The 12,648-nt window shown below is 45.1% G+C and overlaps 1 protein-coding gene and 1 pseudogene across 1 annotated transcript; both read right to left on the bottom strand.

Moving 5' to 3' along the window:
* Positions 1-411: 411 nt before the first annotated feature.
* On the bottom strand, positions 412-2,622 carry LOC142554256 (DEAD-box ATP-dependent RNA helicase 22-like; annotated as a pseudogene).
* A 7,591-nt stretch (positions 2,623-10,213) lies between these two features.
* On the bottom strand, positions 10,214-11,801 carry LOC142554255 (uncharacterized). Its single transcript, XM_075664946.1, has 2 exons — positions 11,460-11,801; positions 10,214-11,095 (listed from the first exon to the last, which is right to left on the bottom strand). The coding sequence occupies exons 1-2, from the start codon at positions 11,799-11,801 to the stop codon at positions 10,214-10,216; spliced, it is 1,224 nt and encodes a 407-aa protein (XP_075521061.1).
* Positions 11,802-12,648: the final 847 nt, after the last annotated feature.

Here is a 12,648-nt window from a genome sequence, read left to right as displayed (position 1 = left end):
CAATGAAATGCTCAAGACTGCTTGTTACCCAAAACCACTAATAAGAATTATTTCAAACAGGCGGAGGAATTCACTCCAAATCAAACGCAAATAACATATATCTAATGCCTTCGCTGACAATTGGTTGCATACGTTTTCACAACAGTGAACACACACCTATTATCCATTGGTGATTAGGAGATACCTTGATGTTATGTATAGTGAGGGTGAATATTGCATTGCTACGACAGTACTCTAGCTGGATTGGCCTTTTCAAAAACTCAGCATGTGGCTGTATTCCTGTGGGGCCCCCCACAGGTAGTATCGAACGATCTTCACCGGAATATTTCACCCTACATGTGGGGGCAGTGCCTCCATGTGTAGATCCAGGGTTCAGATTTAGCCAGCAAGTACATGGGGTCCACTATTTTTTTTAAAATCACAAATGTGGCTAAATATGGACCATCTAAATCCTGTGGGGACAGTGCCCACAGGTAAGATCGAACGAACCATCTTCACCTGCTCTGGCTGTCAGACCTACTCTATGTAAAAAGTCTACAGCTGAAGCCGCCTACCAGGAAACCAGCTCGTCAGATTTTGCATAAACATAAATCAAGGGGACGAAATATTTTTTATGATCCTCGCTCTTTACAAAGTTGAGGACTGTTCTAAATTTATTCATTTTTCAACCTTAAAAATAATTAAGGGTTGCATAGGAAGTAAAACTAATCCGATTCTCCAGTCATGTCAAATTTCTATAACATTACGTGGGTATTTGCCATATATTAATTCACATGCTTAGGTAAATTACAAATACAACTGAATTTTGAATAATAGGAATATAGAGGAAACAGAAACCAAATAAAACATAAATATTAAGCGGTATAACCATCAAAACTGACATCCGAGACACAATATACGGTCTTCTTAACTTATAATACAATCTATCATCCCTTTATATAGACAAAACTAGGCTTGGATAATTATGGTGGTAATTTTTTTATTAAACAATAAAATATATTTTATAATCTCAATGATATTGACTTACCCGAATAAAATGCCAAACCTTCTGTATGTCAAGCCTTCGAGCAGCAGCATCAGGGGACACAAAAACTCCACCTTTCAGCTGAAAATCAACTAGATTCTCTGCCCGTTCTTCCAAAGAGATGCTACTATGGTACCGTATACATTCGATATTAGCTCCCATCAAAATCTTGGTAACAGCTTCGACAGCCTCAACAGTATTTGCAAACACCATGGTCCGAATTATTATAGAGCTGGAACCTACCTTAGTGTTAAGTCCACTGTTGACAGCATTTATTAGTGCATCTACTTCTGTATCATTTGTAACTTCTACCCACTTTTGCTCCAACCTGGTGCGCGCAAAAATATCAAATGCTATAATAGCATTTTTCAATGATCACCTCTCATGATGAGAAAAAGTGTTTTTTCCTTAAAAAAGGGAATTAATTAACTACGGGTATTGCCGCAGCCGTAGATGAATGAAGGGACCTCGGATTTTGACGATGAAGATAACTTCCACTAACCGAACTGGCATCAGGAAACATACGTTTCAAAATTCCTCAGGAAGTTTTCTTTTCATTCAGAGGAGGAGTGGCTGCACCAAAAATGTACTGCTTACTGCGATCATATAATCTTCTGACACGCCTCCAGTCCCGTTTTATCCTAATCTCAGATTTGAGCTCTGAGTCCCCTATAGCATATGTATCATCAGAATCTTCATCTTCCTCTTCTAAATGTGCAAACATTTCCTTCTCAGCCTCTGTTTCAGAGGATTTTAGAGGAAATGAGTCATATTCCCGTGCCACAGAAGCTGCATTTTTCAGTCGAGACAACTGCTTCTCATCAAACCGAAGCATGTTCATAAGATGGATTACTTGGTTCTGAAAACTCCCCCAGAGCAGCAGGTCTGCTTCATCAAAAACCTACAAAATTGATTGACATAGACTACAACCAGTGAATGATGATTTATTAACAACTAGTACTCACTTGAATGAAAAATTACCACATATTTCACATAGCGTATATGATCAACACGTCTGCGGTTGCAACTGGAGTTGATACTATCATATTCGGTTATTTGATTGACAAGCCCTACAAATATGATATACTATTGCATCAATGTTATATGTTCTGTATCGAATCCAAAATAAATAGTGAAGTAACACATAAGCAGAAGCCACTCTCCAACCAAATCCACTAGTTTTTTGGGTTTGAGCTTTATTTTTGGACTTGAAGCATGGAATTTATGTTCTCGCTGAAAATTAATACAACAGATAGGGCAAACTTGGAGAAGGGATCATGTTAATAATGTGGCCCTTAATCGAATTATAAGTACAGAGGTAATCATAGTCAATTGAAAGACCTCCAGAGTAGCCATTGTGAGGATTTCTCAAGGAGTAGCAATCTACCATGGCACGCATTAGCTTCAGGGATATATACCCTTGAAGATTTTCCCACCTAATATGCTAATTGTTTTAGATTAGAACTTTGCTTTTCGGCCTATGTCTCAATAATCACAACAATAAATTTTAGAACAATACAATGGCGTACCTGCCGGACACAAATCGCAGCAGCTGTAAGAAATGGCACACCGTTTTCATCCATAAGGGAGTTAGCCATGCGGGCAACTTGCTCACACAGCACACATTAGGACAAAGAACAAGAGAAACACGGTGGTTCTTGTGCCGTTTCTGATCATCCACAGCACGTTTGACACATCCATATTTCTACATAACCTATTGATGCGATCTCGTTGAAATGGGTGAGCCGGGTTAGGAGCTCCAACGGATCAAATCAACAATTTATAGTGTTTGGGAATTTTGAGTGAAGGTAATGGTTGTGATGGCACCTGCAAACAATGAAAAGAACTCGTGAATGGGCGCCGGAGGGGTGTCCAACGTGACCACTCCGATGCTAAAGTCAGCAGGTTTTCAGATGAACACAAGCAATATTTGAGAGAAAATATGTAAATGCTTTAGAGTTCAAAGATTTCAGAATGTTTAAATGACATTAATACCTGCTATATATAGTAGAAAATGGGGTAAGTACCTTGATTCTTGTGTCATCTACTAAGTATGACAAGTCAGCTGCCCATACTTGTAGCTTCTAATGACTTCTAGGACACTCCAACCCAAGTTATTCTGACAGATGACTGCTTGTACCAATTACACTCGAGTATGGTGCAAGTTTCGAGGTGGCTCGGGTAATAGGTTACCCGGGTAATTGTATGAGAGCCCGGACTATGATGACTGCTCGGGAAGAGGAGAAAATGCCCGTGAAGAGGAGATCTGTCCGGGTCCTCGGGAAAGTGACCAGCATATTGGCTCTAACCTGGGCTATCCAAATAACAAATTGGGTTAATGATGACCCGGACCCTTATGGGGGTATCACCAACTATCCCTAAAATAGTCGGGCTAGAGCTTGACTCGCTGTCCCGATCAGTCATACTTGTTCTTGTGTAGGAAAATAATTCAGAGTGTGTAAAAGCATCTGAGACTTCAAATATCTCATAGGTTGATAAGATACCGGGGTTTGATACCACCCGGTCTTAAGCTAACATGCCGGGACCTTGCATGGCCCGGGCTTGGAATAAGATACCGGGGCCTCAAATCTCCCTGGCTTGGATATTCTGTCTTTTAGTATTCTCGGGTAGTCCAAGAGGTGTCATTATGACGTATGCGTTAGCATTAACTTCCCGCCGAAAATATTCCGAGAATCTGATAAGTCTGACACATCGATACGCGTGCACGTCCTTTCATATGCCCGGTACAATTTATGAAGCGCATCTTGATCGTCTACGTGTGCTTACATCAACGGTCGAGATCTTCCCCCCACCGCCTATATATATTAGGCCTTCTATTTTCGAAAAAACACTTGCAAATTCACAAACTCGGCGAAGCCCTTGCAAATTTTCTCTCGAAGCTCCTCCGCGCAAGCTCCTCCACCTCCGACGATCCTCTGCCGCTGCAATCACCAATCTCTCTTCTTTTTTAAAATCGTAAGTTCTTTCTCCCAACCATGTCTAATTCTACTTCTTCTACATCTGGAGCCAATGCGCGAGGCTCTCCCAGTGATGAGTCCATCGCGATGCGCTCTGATTCTTCTCCTTCTTCTCCTCCTCGTCTTGTTGTTCAATCTTCTAGAAAACCCACTACCCACCAAAACAAACCTTCCTCTTCAAAACCTTCTTCCTCGGGCACCTCCCGAGTCCCAAAGCAGGACAAGGGTAAGGGTAAAGCCCGGGCTTCTGACCGCCCTTCTTTTGAGGCCCCAGGAGTTCCTTGATTCTCCTCAATGAGCAGCACTTTGCGCTCGGTGGCGGACGAGGAACTTCGAACTCTGGGGTCTATTCCTTCTTCCTATTCCATTATAATTCCCGGGGCTTCTGACAGGGCAGACAGTCCTCCCCCGGGTTATACTACCTTCTTCCGGGACCAAGTCAGAAATGGTCTTCGTTTCCCCCTCCCTTTCTTTTATATCCAGGTCGCCAAGTTTTTTGGCGTGCCTGTCAACCAATTTCATCCCAATTCCTTTCGCATCATGGCTTCGGCCTATGCTCTATTTAAAATGAATAATCTTCTTATCATCCCCCTCATTCTTCACTATTATTTCTCTTGCCGGCTTGGGGATAATGCATTTTCCTTGAGTGCCCGGCAAAATGCCCGATTCCTTGATGACATCCCTTCTTCACAGAAAGGGTGGAAAGGAAGATATTTTTTTATTCAACTCCCCGGTCCTCTCCCTTGTCTGACCGGGTTTCTCCTTTCTCTTCCAACACAATCTGCCCTCCCCCAAGCTTACAAATTTGAGGAACATTTCCTCGCAAGTCAAACCCTGGTGGAGGGCCACAAATATTCCTTCCTCCGTCCTTATCTCCAACGAGAATCTAGTAGCTTATGGGTTGAGTGCCCGGGCTGAGGACCCTTTGGACAGGGTGATCGACGAGGTTGTTGGCTCGGGTGCTCAACCTGGTAAATTTTCTTTCAAACCTGTCCTTTAATTTTACTTTTATATAAATTCGCAATTTGTACTGACGTTCCCTTTTCCCTATTTGTGCAGATAACTCAAGAATGCAGGAGGCCTTTGCCAAGAAATGGGCGGCTGAAAAGGCGGCCAAAGAGAAAAAGTCGGCAGCCCGGAAGCTGCCCTTGAGAAGAAACAGGCCGAGGAGGCGGCCCAACAAGCAGAACGGGCTCGGGTCGAGGCCCAACGAGGGGAGGAGGCCACCCGAGATGAATCCCGGGAGGATTCTGAGGATCACGTCCCTCTGACCCAGAGGAAGCGAAAGACTATCACAAGCCCGGAGCCGATTCTGGTCGAGGATAGTCGGGAGGTAGGTCAAAGCTACTCCCAAGCGACCCGGTCAACCACCCCTCCATAGCAGCAACCCGACCAACAGCCTCCCCTCCTCGAGCAGCCTCCCCGAGTCAATATCCTTGATGAGGGATCCTCGTCAAGGGGGCTGAAGTGTAACGACCCATTACAGGCCCAGTGGACCGCCCATACGGCCCACTGCCCCGATCGACCCAAGGCTATCCCGATTTTGGGCTCCCTCAAAGGGGCCTTTTCCCTCACGGGCTTTCCATAGGCGTCGTACGAGTTACTCATAGGATCTCCCCCTCCCTACCAAGGGGTTTCTTTCGCCTCCCCAGGACTCGATCCCATGACCTATAGGATAAGTACATTGATATCAGGAGTCCTGGGGAGGCGAAAGAAACCGCTTGGTAGGGAGGGGAAGATCCTATGAGTAACTCGTACGACGCCTATGGAAAGCCCGTGAGGGAAAAGACCCCTTTGAGGGAGCCCAAAATCGGGATAGCCTTGGGTCGATCGGGGCAGTGGGCCGTATGGGCGGTCCACTGGGCCTGTAATGGGTCGTTACATGAAGATTCTCAAGCAGCTCCTCACTCCTGATGAAGAGGCCCGCTTGAAGAATTCTCGAGCTTCTGCCAAGCTTTTCGAGGGCTCAAACAAACTCTTGGTGGTAAGTTCTCATTAATCTCTTAATCTTTTCTTGCTCTGATCATTTTTTATTCTTACTGACCTTGTTTTTGAACAGGCTGCTCATCTGCTGATCTCGGCCTTCGAGGAGGTTGCAGGGGATGCCACTGTCTCTGGCAAGCGAGCCCGACACTTCCAAGATAATCAGGAGAGGCTGCAAGAGGAGTTAGCCCGGGCTCGAGCCACTCACGAGGATGAAGTGGCTAATCTGCGCTCGGCCTTGGACAAGGCCCAAGAGGACATCAATGAAGGCCTTGTCCGAGAGGAACGTTTGCAAGGCTCTCTGTCTGTCTCAGAATCGAGGATCCACTCCCTTTCCGAACAGGTAGAGGTTCAATTACACCGGGCTGAGAGAGCTGAGAGCGCCGTGGTAGACAAGGCTTATCCTCTTTTCAGACCGGCTTTGAAAAATGCCGGGAACAATTTGAGGAGGCCGGACTGTTGCCCCAAGATAAGGAAAACTTTCCTGATTTTGGCCTGGCTATTGAATCCCTTCCCAAGGATGGCGAGGAGGAGGAGGAGGCAAACCGAGAAGAGCAGCCAGGGCCCGAACATGTAGATATAGATTAGGATTGTATTTGCATTTTTCTTTTCTTGTTTTTTAATCTCTCGGCCTTCGGGCTTTTACTAATGAAATTTTCATTTCCCCTTCTCTTTTGCAATCATATCCTGATAAACCTTCAATAACTCGGGTAACATGATTGCTGATGTACAAAATAACCAAGAAATTTTCTAAGTATTGTAGCTTAACCGGTAATGGTCGAGGTGTGGTGCCCCGAGCCAGGGTGTAGTGCCTTGGGCTTTTCTTTAACAACTGGGGCCTAGTACCTCCAGTCATAAGATAACAGAAACATTCATGACACTCTTTGAGAAAATATATCTTTTATTTATTTCTTCCATCAAATAATTACATTTGTCATGCATAATACTTCTTTAAATTAAATACATTCCAAGGCCTTTTGAGGGGATATCCTTGAGCATTTTCTAAATAAAAGGATCCCGAGCTGACTTTCCGGGTGATTTTATAAGGTCCTTCCCACCGAGCTTCCAGCTTCCCAACATCCCCAGCAGGGTTGACTTTCTTCATGACTAGATCCCCTACTTGGAAGTCTCGGATCCAGACCTTTCTGTTATATGATTTCATAACCGGGCTCCTGTATGCCTCCATCCGAATGAATGCTCGGTCTCTCTTTTCTTCTACCAAGTCTAATTCCATGGCTCGGGTTTGGTCATTATTATCCGGGTAAGATTCTACCCGGGAAGATGTTTGCCCAATTTCCACTGGACGGACTGCTTTAGAACCATATACCAAGTTAAAAGGAGTTTCTTGGGTAGGTGCTCGAGGAGTGGTTCGGTATGCCCAAAGAACACTGGGTAATTCTTCCACCCAATCCTTTCCTTTGCCTTGTAGCCTTGTTTTCAGTGCTTGTACAATGATTATATTGACAACTTCTGTTTGACCATTAGCTTGAGGGTAGGCAACAGAGGTGAAAGATTGGGTGATCTTCATTTCCCGGCACCATGACATCATTTCTTTGCCCTGAAACTGTCTTCCATTGTCCGAGATCAATCTCCTGGGTACCCCAAACCGACACACAATATTCTTCCATAGAAATTTTAAAACTTCCTGCTCAGTGATTTTAGCAAAGGGCTCAGCTTCTACCCACTTGGAAAAATAATCAATAGCTACGAGCAAAAATTTCTTCTGCGCCCGGGCAATCGGGAAAGGGCCCACGATATCCATGCCCCACTTATCAAAGGAGCAAGACGCCCAAATAGGCTTCATTAGAGTGGCCGGGCTATGTCGAAAATTTGAATGATGTTGACAGCCCTCACAAACCTGGACCACCCGAGCAGAATCTTGACTAAGAATCGGCCACCAGAAACTAGCAAGCATTGTTTTTCGGGCCAAAGATATTCCTCCGAGGTGCTCAGCACAACACCCTTCATGAATCTCTCGGAGGACATAATCCATCTCTTTCTCAGATAAACATTAAAAGAGGTCCCTGGAATGATCTCCTGTACAAGATATTATTTAAGAGAACGAACCTGGGAGTTTGCCTCTTAATTTTTTGAGCTCGGGCTTTGTCCTCGGGTAGTTCATTATTTACAATGAACTTGATAAGAGGTGTCATCCAGGAGTCCTCGGGTCCTAGTAATATTTCTTCCTCGATGGAAAGGATCAGCTATGAAACATGCAAGACTTCCCGGGTGCTAACCTCTGATAAAGAAGCAGCCATTTTTGCCAGAGAGTCTGCCTCGCCATTCTCCTCCCGAGGTATTTGTTCAATACTCCAATCAGCAAAGATTCCTGTTTGGGCTTGAATGAGCTGTAAATATTTGAGCATCATGTCATCCTTGGCTTCATAAACACCTTTTATCTGTTGAGTAATGAGCTGTGAATCAGAATACAGGATGATCCAGGAAGCTCCAATTTCCCGGGCGGCTCGGATACCTGCAAGAACAGCCTCATACTCGGCCTCATTGTTGGTTACCCGGGAGTCAATCCGTAGTACCAATTTAATCTTTTCTCCCGGGGGAGATATTATTACAACCTCTACTCCACATCCGGCAAGGCTAGACGCCCCATCCACAAATATTCTCCATACCTCTTCTTCCTCGGGTTGAACCATCTTTGATAAGAAATCTGATAAGGCTTGTGCTTTGATGGCAACCCGAGGCTTGTACTCAATGTCATACTATCCCAACTCTATCGTCCACTTGATCAGCCGCCCGGATACTTCCGAATGAGTCATGATCCTGCCAAGAGGACTACTGGTAAGAACAATGATCTGATGTGACAGGAAGTAAGGTCGTAGCTTCAGGGCGGTCATGATCAAGGCCAAAGCAACCTTCTCTATTTCACTGTAACGGAGTTCGGGGCCTCTTAGAGCATGGCTGACATAGTAGACAGACTTTTGATCAGAGCCTTCTTCTTTTATTAGAACAGAGCTGACAGCATGCTCCGTAGTGGAAAGATAAACAAATAATTTTTCCCCGGGCTCCGGCTTTACCAACACAGGGAGCTCTGCAAGGTGAATCTTCAAGTCCTGGAAGGCCTGTTCACATTTCTCATCCCACCCGAACTGTTGGGCCTTCCTTAGAACCTGGAAGAAAGGATAACTTCTATATGCTGACCGGGATATGAATTGAGACAAAGAAGCAATCCTCCCGGTCAGCTTCTGTATTTCTTTGACAGATCGAGGAGATGGCATACACAACACGTATTTGACCTTTTCTTGATTCACTTCGATCCCCCGATCTGTCACTATGAATCCCAAGAATTTGCCACTCTTGACACCAAAAATGCATTTGGCAGGGTTGAGCTTTATCCGTAATACATTAGAGTAGCAAAGGTTTTTTCCAGATCAATAATGAAATTTGCAACCTCTTTAGACTTGCCCAGAATATCATCCACATAAACTTCCAAATTTCGTCCCAGCTGCTTCTCAAAGATTTTGTTCATTAGACGCTGGTAAGTAGCCCCTGCATTCTTCAACCCGAAAGGCATTACAATATAACAAAATGTACCTCCCAAGGTGATGAAGCTGGCTTTATCTTGATCATTCTTGGCTAGGGGAATTTGATGATATCCTTGGTATGCGTCCATGAAACTCAGTAGTTCAAAACCTGATGTGGAATCCACCAGCTGATCAATCCTGGGTAGGGGATAATGATCCTTGGGACAAACTTTATTAAGATCGCGGAAATCTACACACATCCGCCACCTCCCGGTAGATTTAGGCACCAGCACCACATTCGAAAGCCAGGTAGGAAATTGAATTTCTCGAATGTGGCCGGCCTTCAGCAGTTCCTTCACCTGTTCACCAATAACTTTGTCCTTTTCAGGACCAAAGTGTCTCTTCTTCTGCTTTACCGGTTGAGTGCCCGGGAGAATGTTCAATTTATGCTCCGATATTAGGGGTGAGATCCCTGTCAACTCCTGTTGGGACCAGGCAAACACATGGATATTAGCTTTTAAACAATTGATAAGACTAACCCGGGTGGATGTACTGAGGTCCCGAGCCACCCGGATTTGCTGCCCTGGTCCGACCTCTATCATCTCCTGTTCCTCCTATGCCATAAAATGTACCTCTCCCTTCTCCATTACTCCTCCTCCTTCTTCGTCTACTCTTGCTTTCTTTTCTTCCCTCCTAGTTTTGCTCTGATCAGCTCAAACTGCCTCCACGTAGCACTTCCGAGAAGATGGCTAATCCCCCTGGACTTCTCCTACCGGGTTCCAATAGGAAGTTTTATCTTTTGATGGTAAGTGGATGCCACTGGCTCTTAATTCATTCATAGCCGGCCTCCCCAAAATGATATTATATAAAGATGGGGAGTCCACTACAGTGAAAGAGGTCATCACTGTTTTTTTGAGATCCTGAGAGCCCAGGGTTAGTGGTAAGACAATCTCCCCTTCTGGGTAGACCACGTGGCCAACAAAGCCAAAGAGTGCAGTTTCCACAGCTTCCAGGTGAAAACCCTGCAAATCCATCTGTACAAAGGCATCTTTAAAAATTACATTTATAGAGCTGCCCGAGTCAATAAAGACTCTCAGAATGTCATAATTTGCCACCCGGGCCTGTATCACCAGGGCGTCATTATGGGGTAGATTCACCCCCTTTAAGTCTTCCGAGCTGAAACTGATCACCGCCTCATTTCTCCTCGTCCCCTCTACCTCCATACATTCTCTCCTACTCCTTGATTTTCTTGCCCGGTTGGAGTCTCCATCAGTGGAGCATCCTGATATCATTTTTATCAACATCGTGGCAGGGGGCGAATTCTTTTTTCTCTCGGGCTCGGGTTCTCTTCTTCTCCCGGGCTCACTCTTCGGATTACTCCTCATACCTCCTCCTCGGGCACTGGATCCTGGCCGCCGAAATGTCCAAGGTGACAATCTTGGTCTCTTGTTGTTGTAACTGGGTCCCGATGTGGAAGGTAAGACATAATCTCCCTTCAGTGTCTTGCAGTCCTCTGTGTTGTGATAACACACTTTGTGGAGAGTGCAAAATCCTCTCTTCTCTGGCAGGGATAATTGATGGTCCGGGGCCAAGTCTCTATTGCATTCCTGCACTTCCCTTTCCCGGGTAATCTTCAGAGGCACGTGATGAGAAAAGTGCCCCGGATTACCCCTCTTCTATCCTCTCTCCTCGGGTTTAGACACCCGGTCCACTCTCTCCTTCCTTACAGCCTCCCTCTTCTGTTTCTGAGCTTCTTCCATATTGATATACTTCTCTGCTAGGGACTATAAATCTTCGAAATCCCCGGGCACTTTCTTGGTCAATGATTTGAAAAACTCACCCTCCCTCAAGCCCTGGGTGAATGCGGTAGTCTTTGTTTCAGTGGCACAAGTGGGAACGTCAAGAGCCACTCTATTAAATCTTCTGATATAAGCCCTCAGACTATCCTCCGGGCTCTGCTTGACTTCGAAAAGACTAAAAGCAGTCTTCTTGTACTTTTTGCTTGCTGCTGAAATGGTGTGAGAACGCCTTTTGGAAGTCTTTGAAAGAACTAATACTTTGAGGAGCCAATCCCTCAAACCACCTTTGAGCCGAGTCTACCAATGTTATCAGGAACACCTTACACTTAATTCGATCAGTATAACAGTGTAACATGGCCATATTCTCAAACCTGGCTAGATGCTCCTCCGGGTTTGCGTTATCATCATAATCTTTCACTTTGGCCGATTTGAAATTCCCGGGAAGAGGTTCCCAGACAATTATCTCAGCAAACGGGCATCCCTTGGTGACATCCCGGGAAGTACTCCGTCTCTCCAACTGCCCTTCCAGCACCTTCATCTTCTGCCTCAATTCCAACAACTCTTCTGCCACAGTCGGAGATTTGGACCCGGCACTAGACTCCTCGGCCTCCCGTCTCTCCTCTTCTCCTCCCAACTCCTACTCTTGCTCCTACTCACGTTCTTGTCTATTTTCGGGCAGTGTAACATGCTGAGAAACTTCTTTCCTGGCCATAGCTTGCTTTACTGCATCGGATATCATCTTTTTCAGTTCTTTCGGGGTCATGGTAATGAGATTTTGTCCTGGTGTTATTAACACCAACTTGTCTCGAAGTCTGCCCTCCATCATCCTGGGCCCAAGAATTATCTTGGTTAGTTCTTCTTGTACGAGCCATATCAACGTATTAATCTCACTTTCCCACGGACGGCACCAATGATGCGATCTCGCTGAAATGGGTGAGCCGGGTTAGGAGATCCAACGGATCAAATCAACAATTTATAGTGTTTGGGAATTTTGAGTGAAGGTAATGGTTGTGATGGCACCTGCAAACAATGAAAAAAACTCGTGAATGGGCGCCGGAGGGGTGTCCGACGTGACCACTCCGATGCTAAAGTCAGCAGGTTTTCAGATGAACACAAACAATATTTGAGAGAAAATATGTAAATGCTTTAGAGTTCAAAGATTTCAGAATGTTTAAATGACATTAATACCTGCTATTTATAGTAGAAAATGGGGTAAGTACCTTGATTCTTGTGTCATCTACTAAGTATGGCAAGTCGGCTGCCCATACTTGTAGCTTCTAATGACTTCTAGGACACTCCAAGCCCAAGTTATTCTGACAGATAGACTGCTTGTACCAATTACACTCGAGTATGGTGCAAGTTTCGAGGTGGCTCGGGTAATAGGT

This window comes from Primulina tabacum, chromosome 8 (genome assembly GCF_025594145.1).
Source record: "Primulina tabacum isolate GXHZ01 chromosome 8, ASM2559414v2, whole genome shotgun sequence".
NCBI classification, from domain to species: domain Eukaryota; kingdom Viridiplantae; phylum Streptophyta; class Magnoliopsida; order Lamiales; family Gesneriaceae; genus Primulina; species Primulina tabacum.
This window is presented reverse-complemented; position numbering and strand designations above follow the sequence as displayed.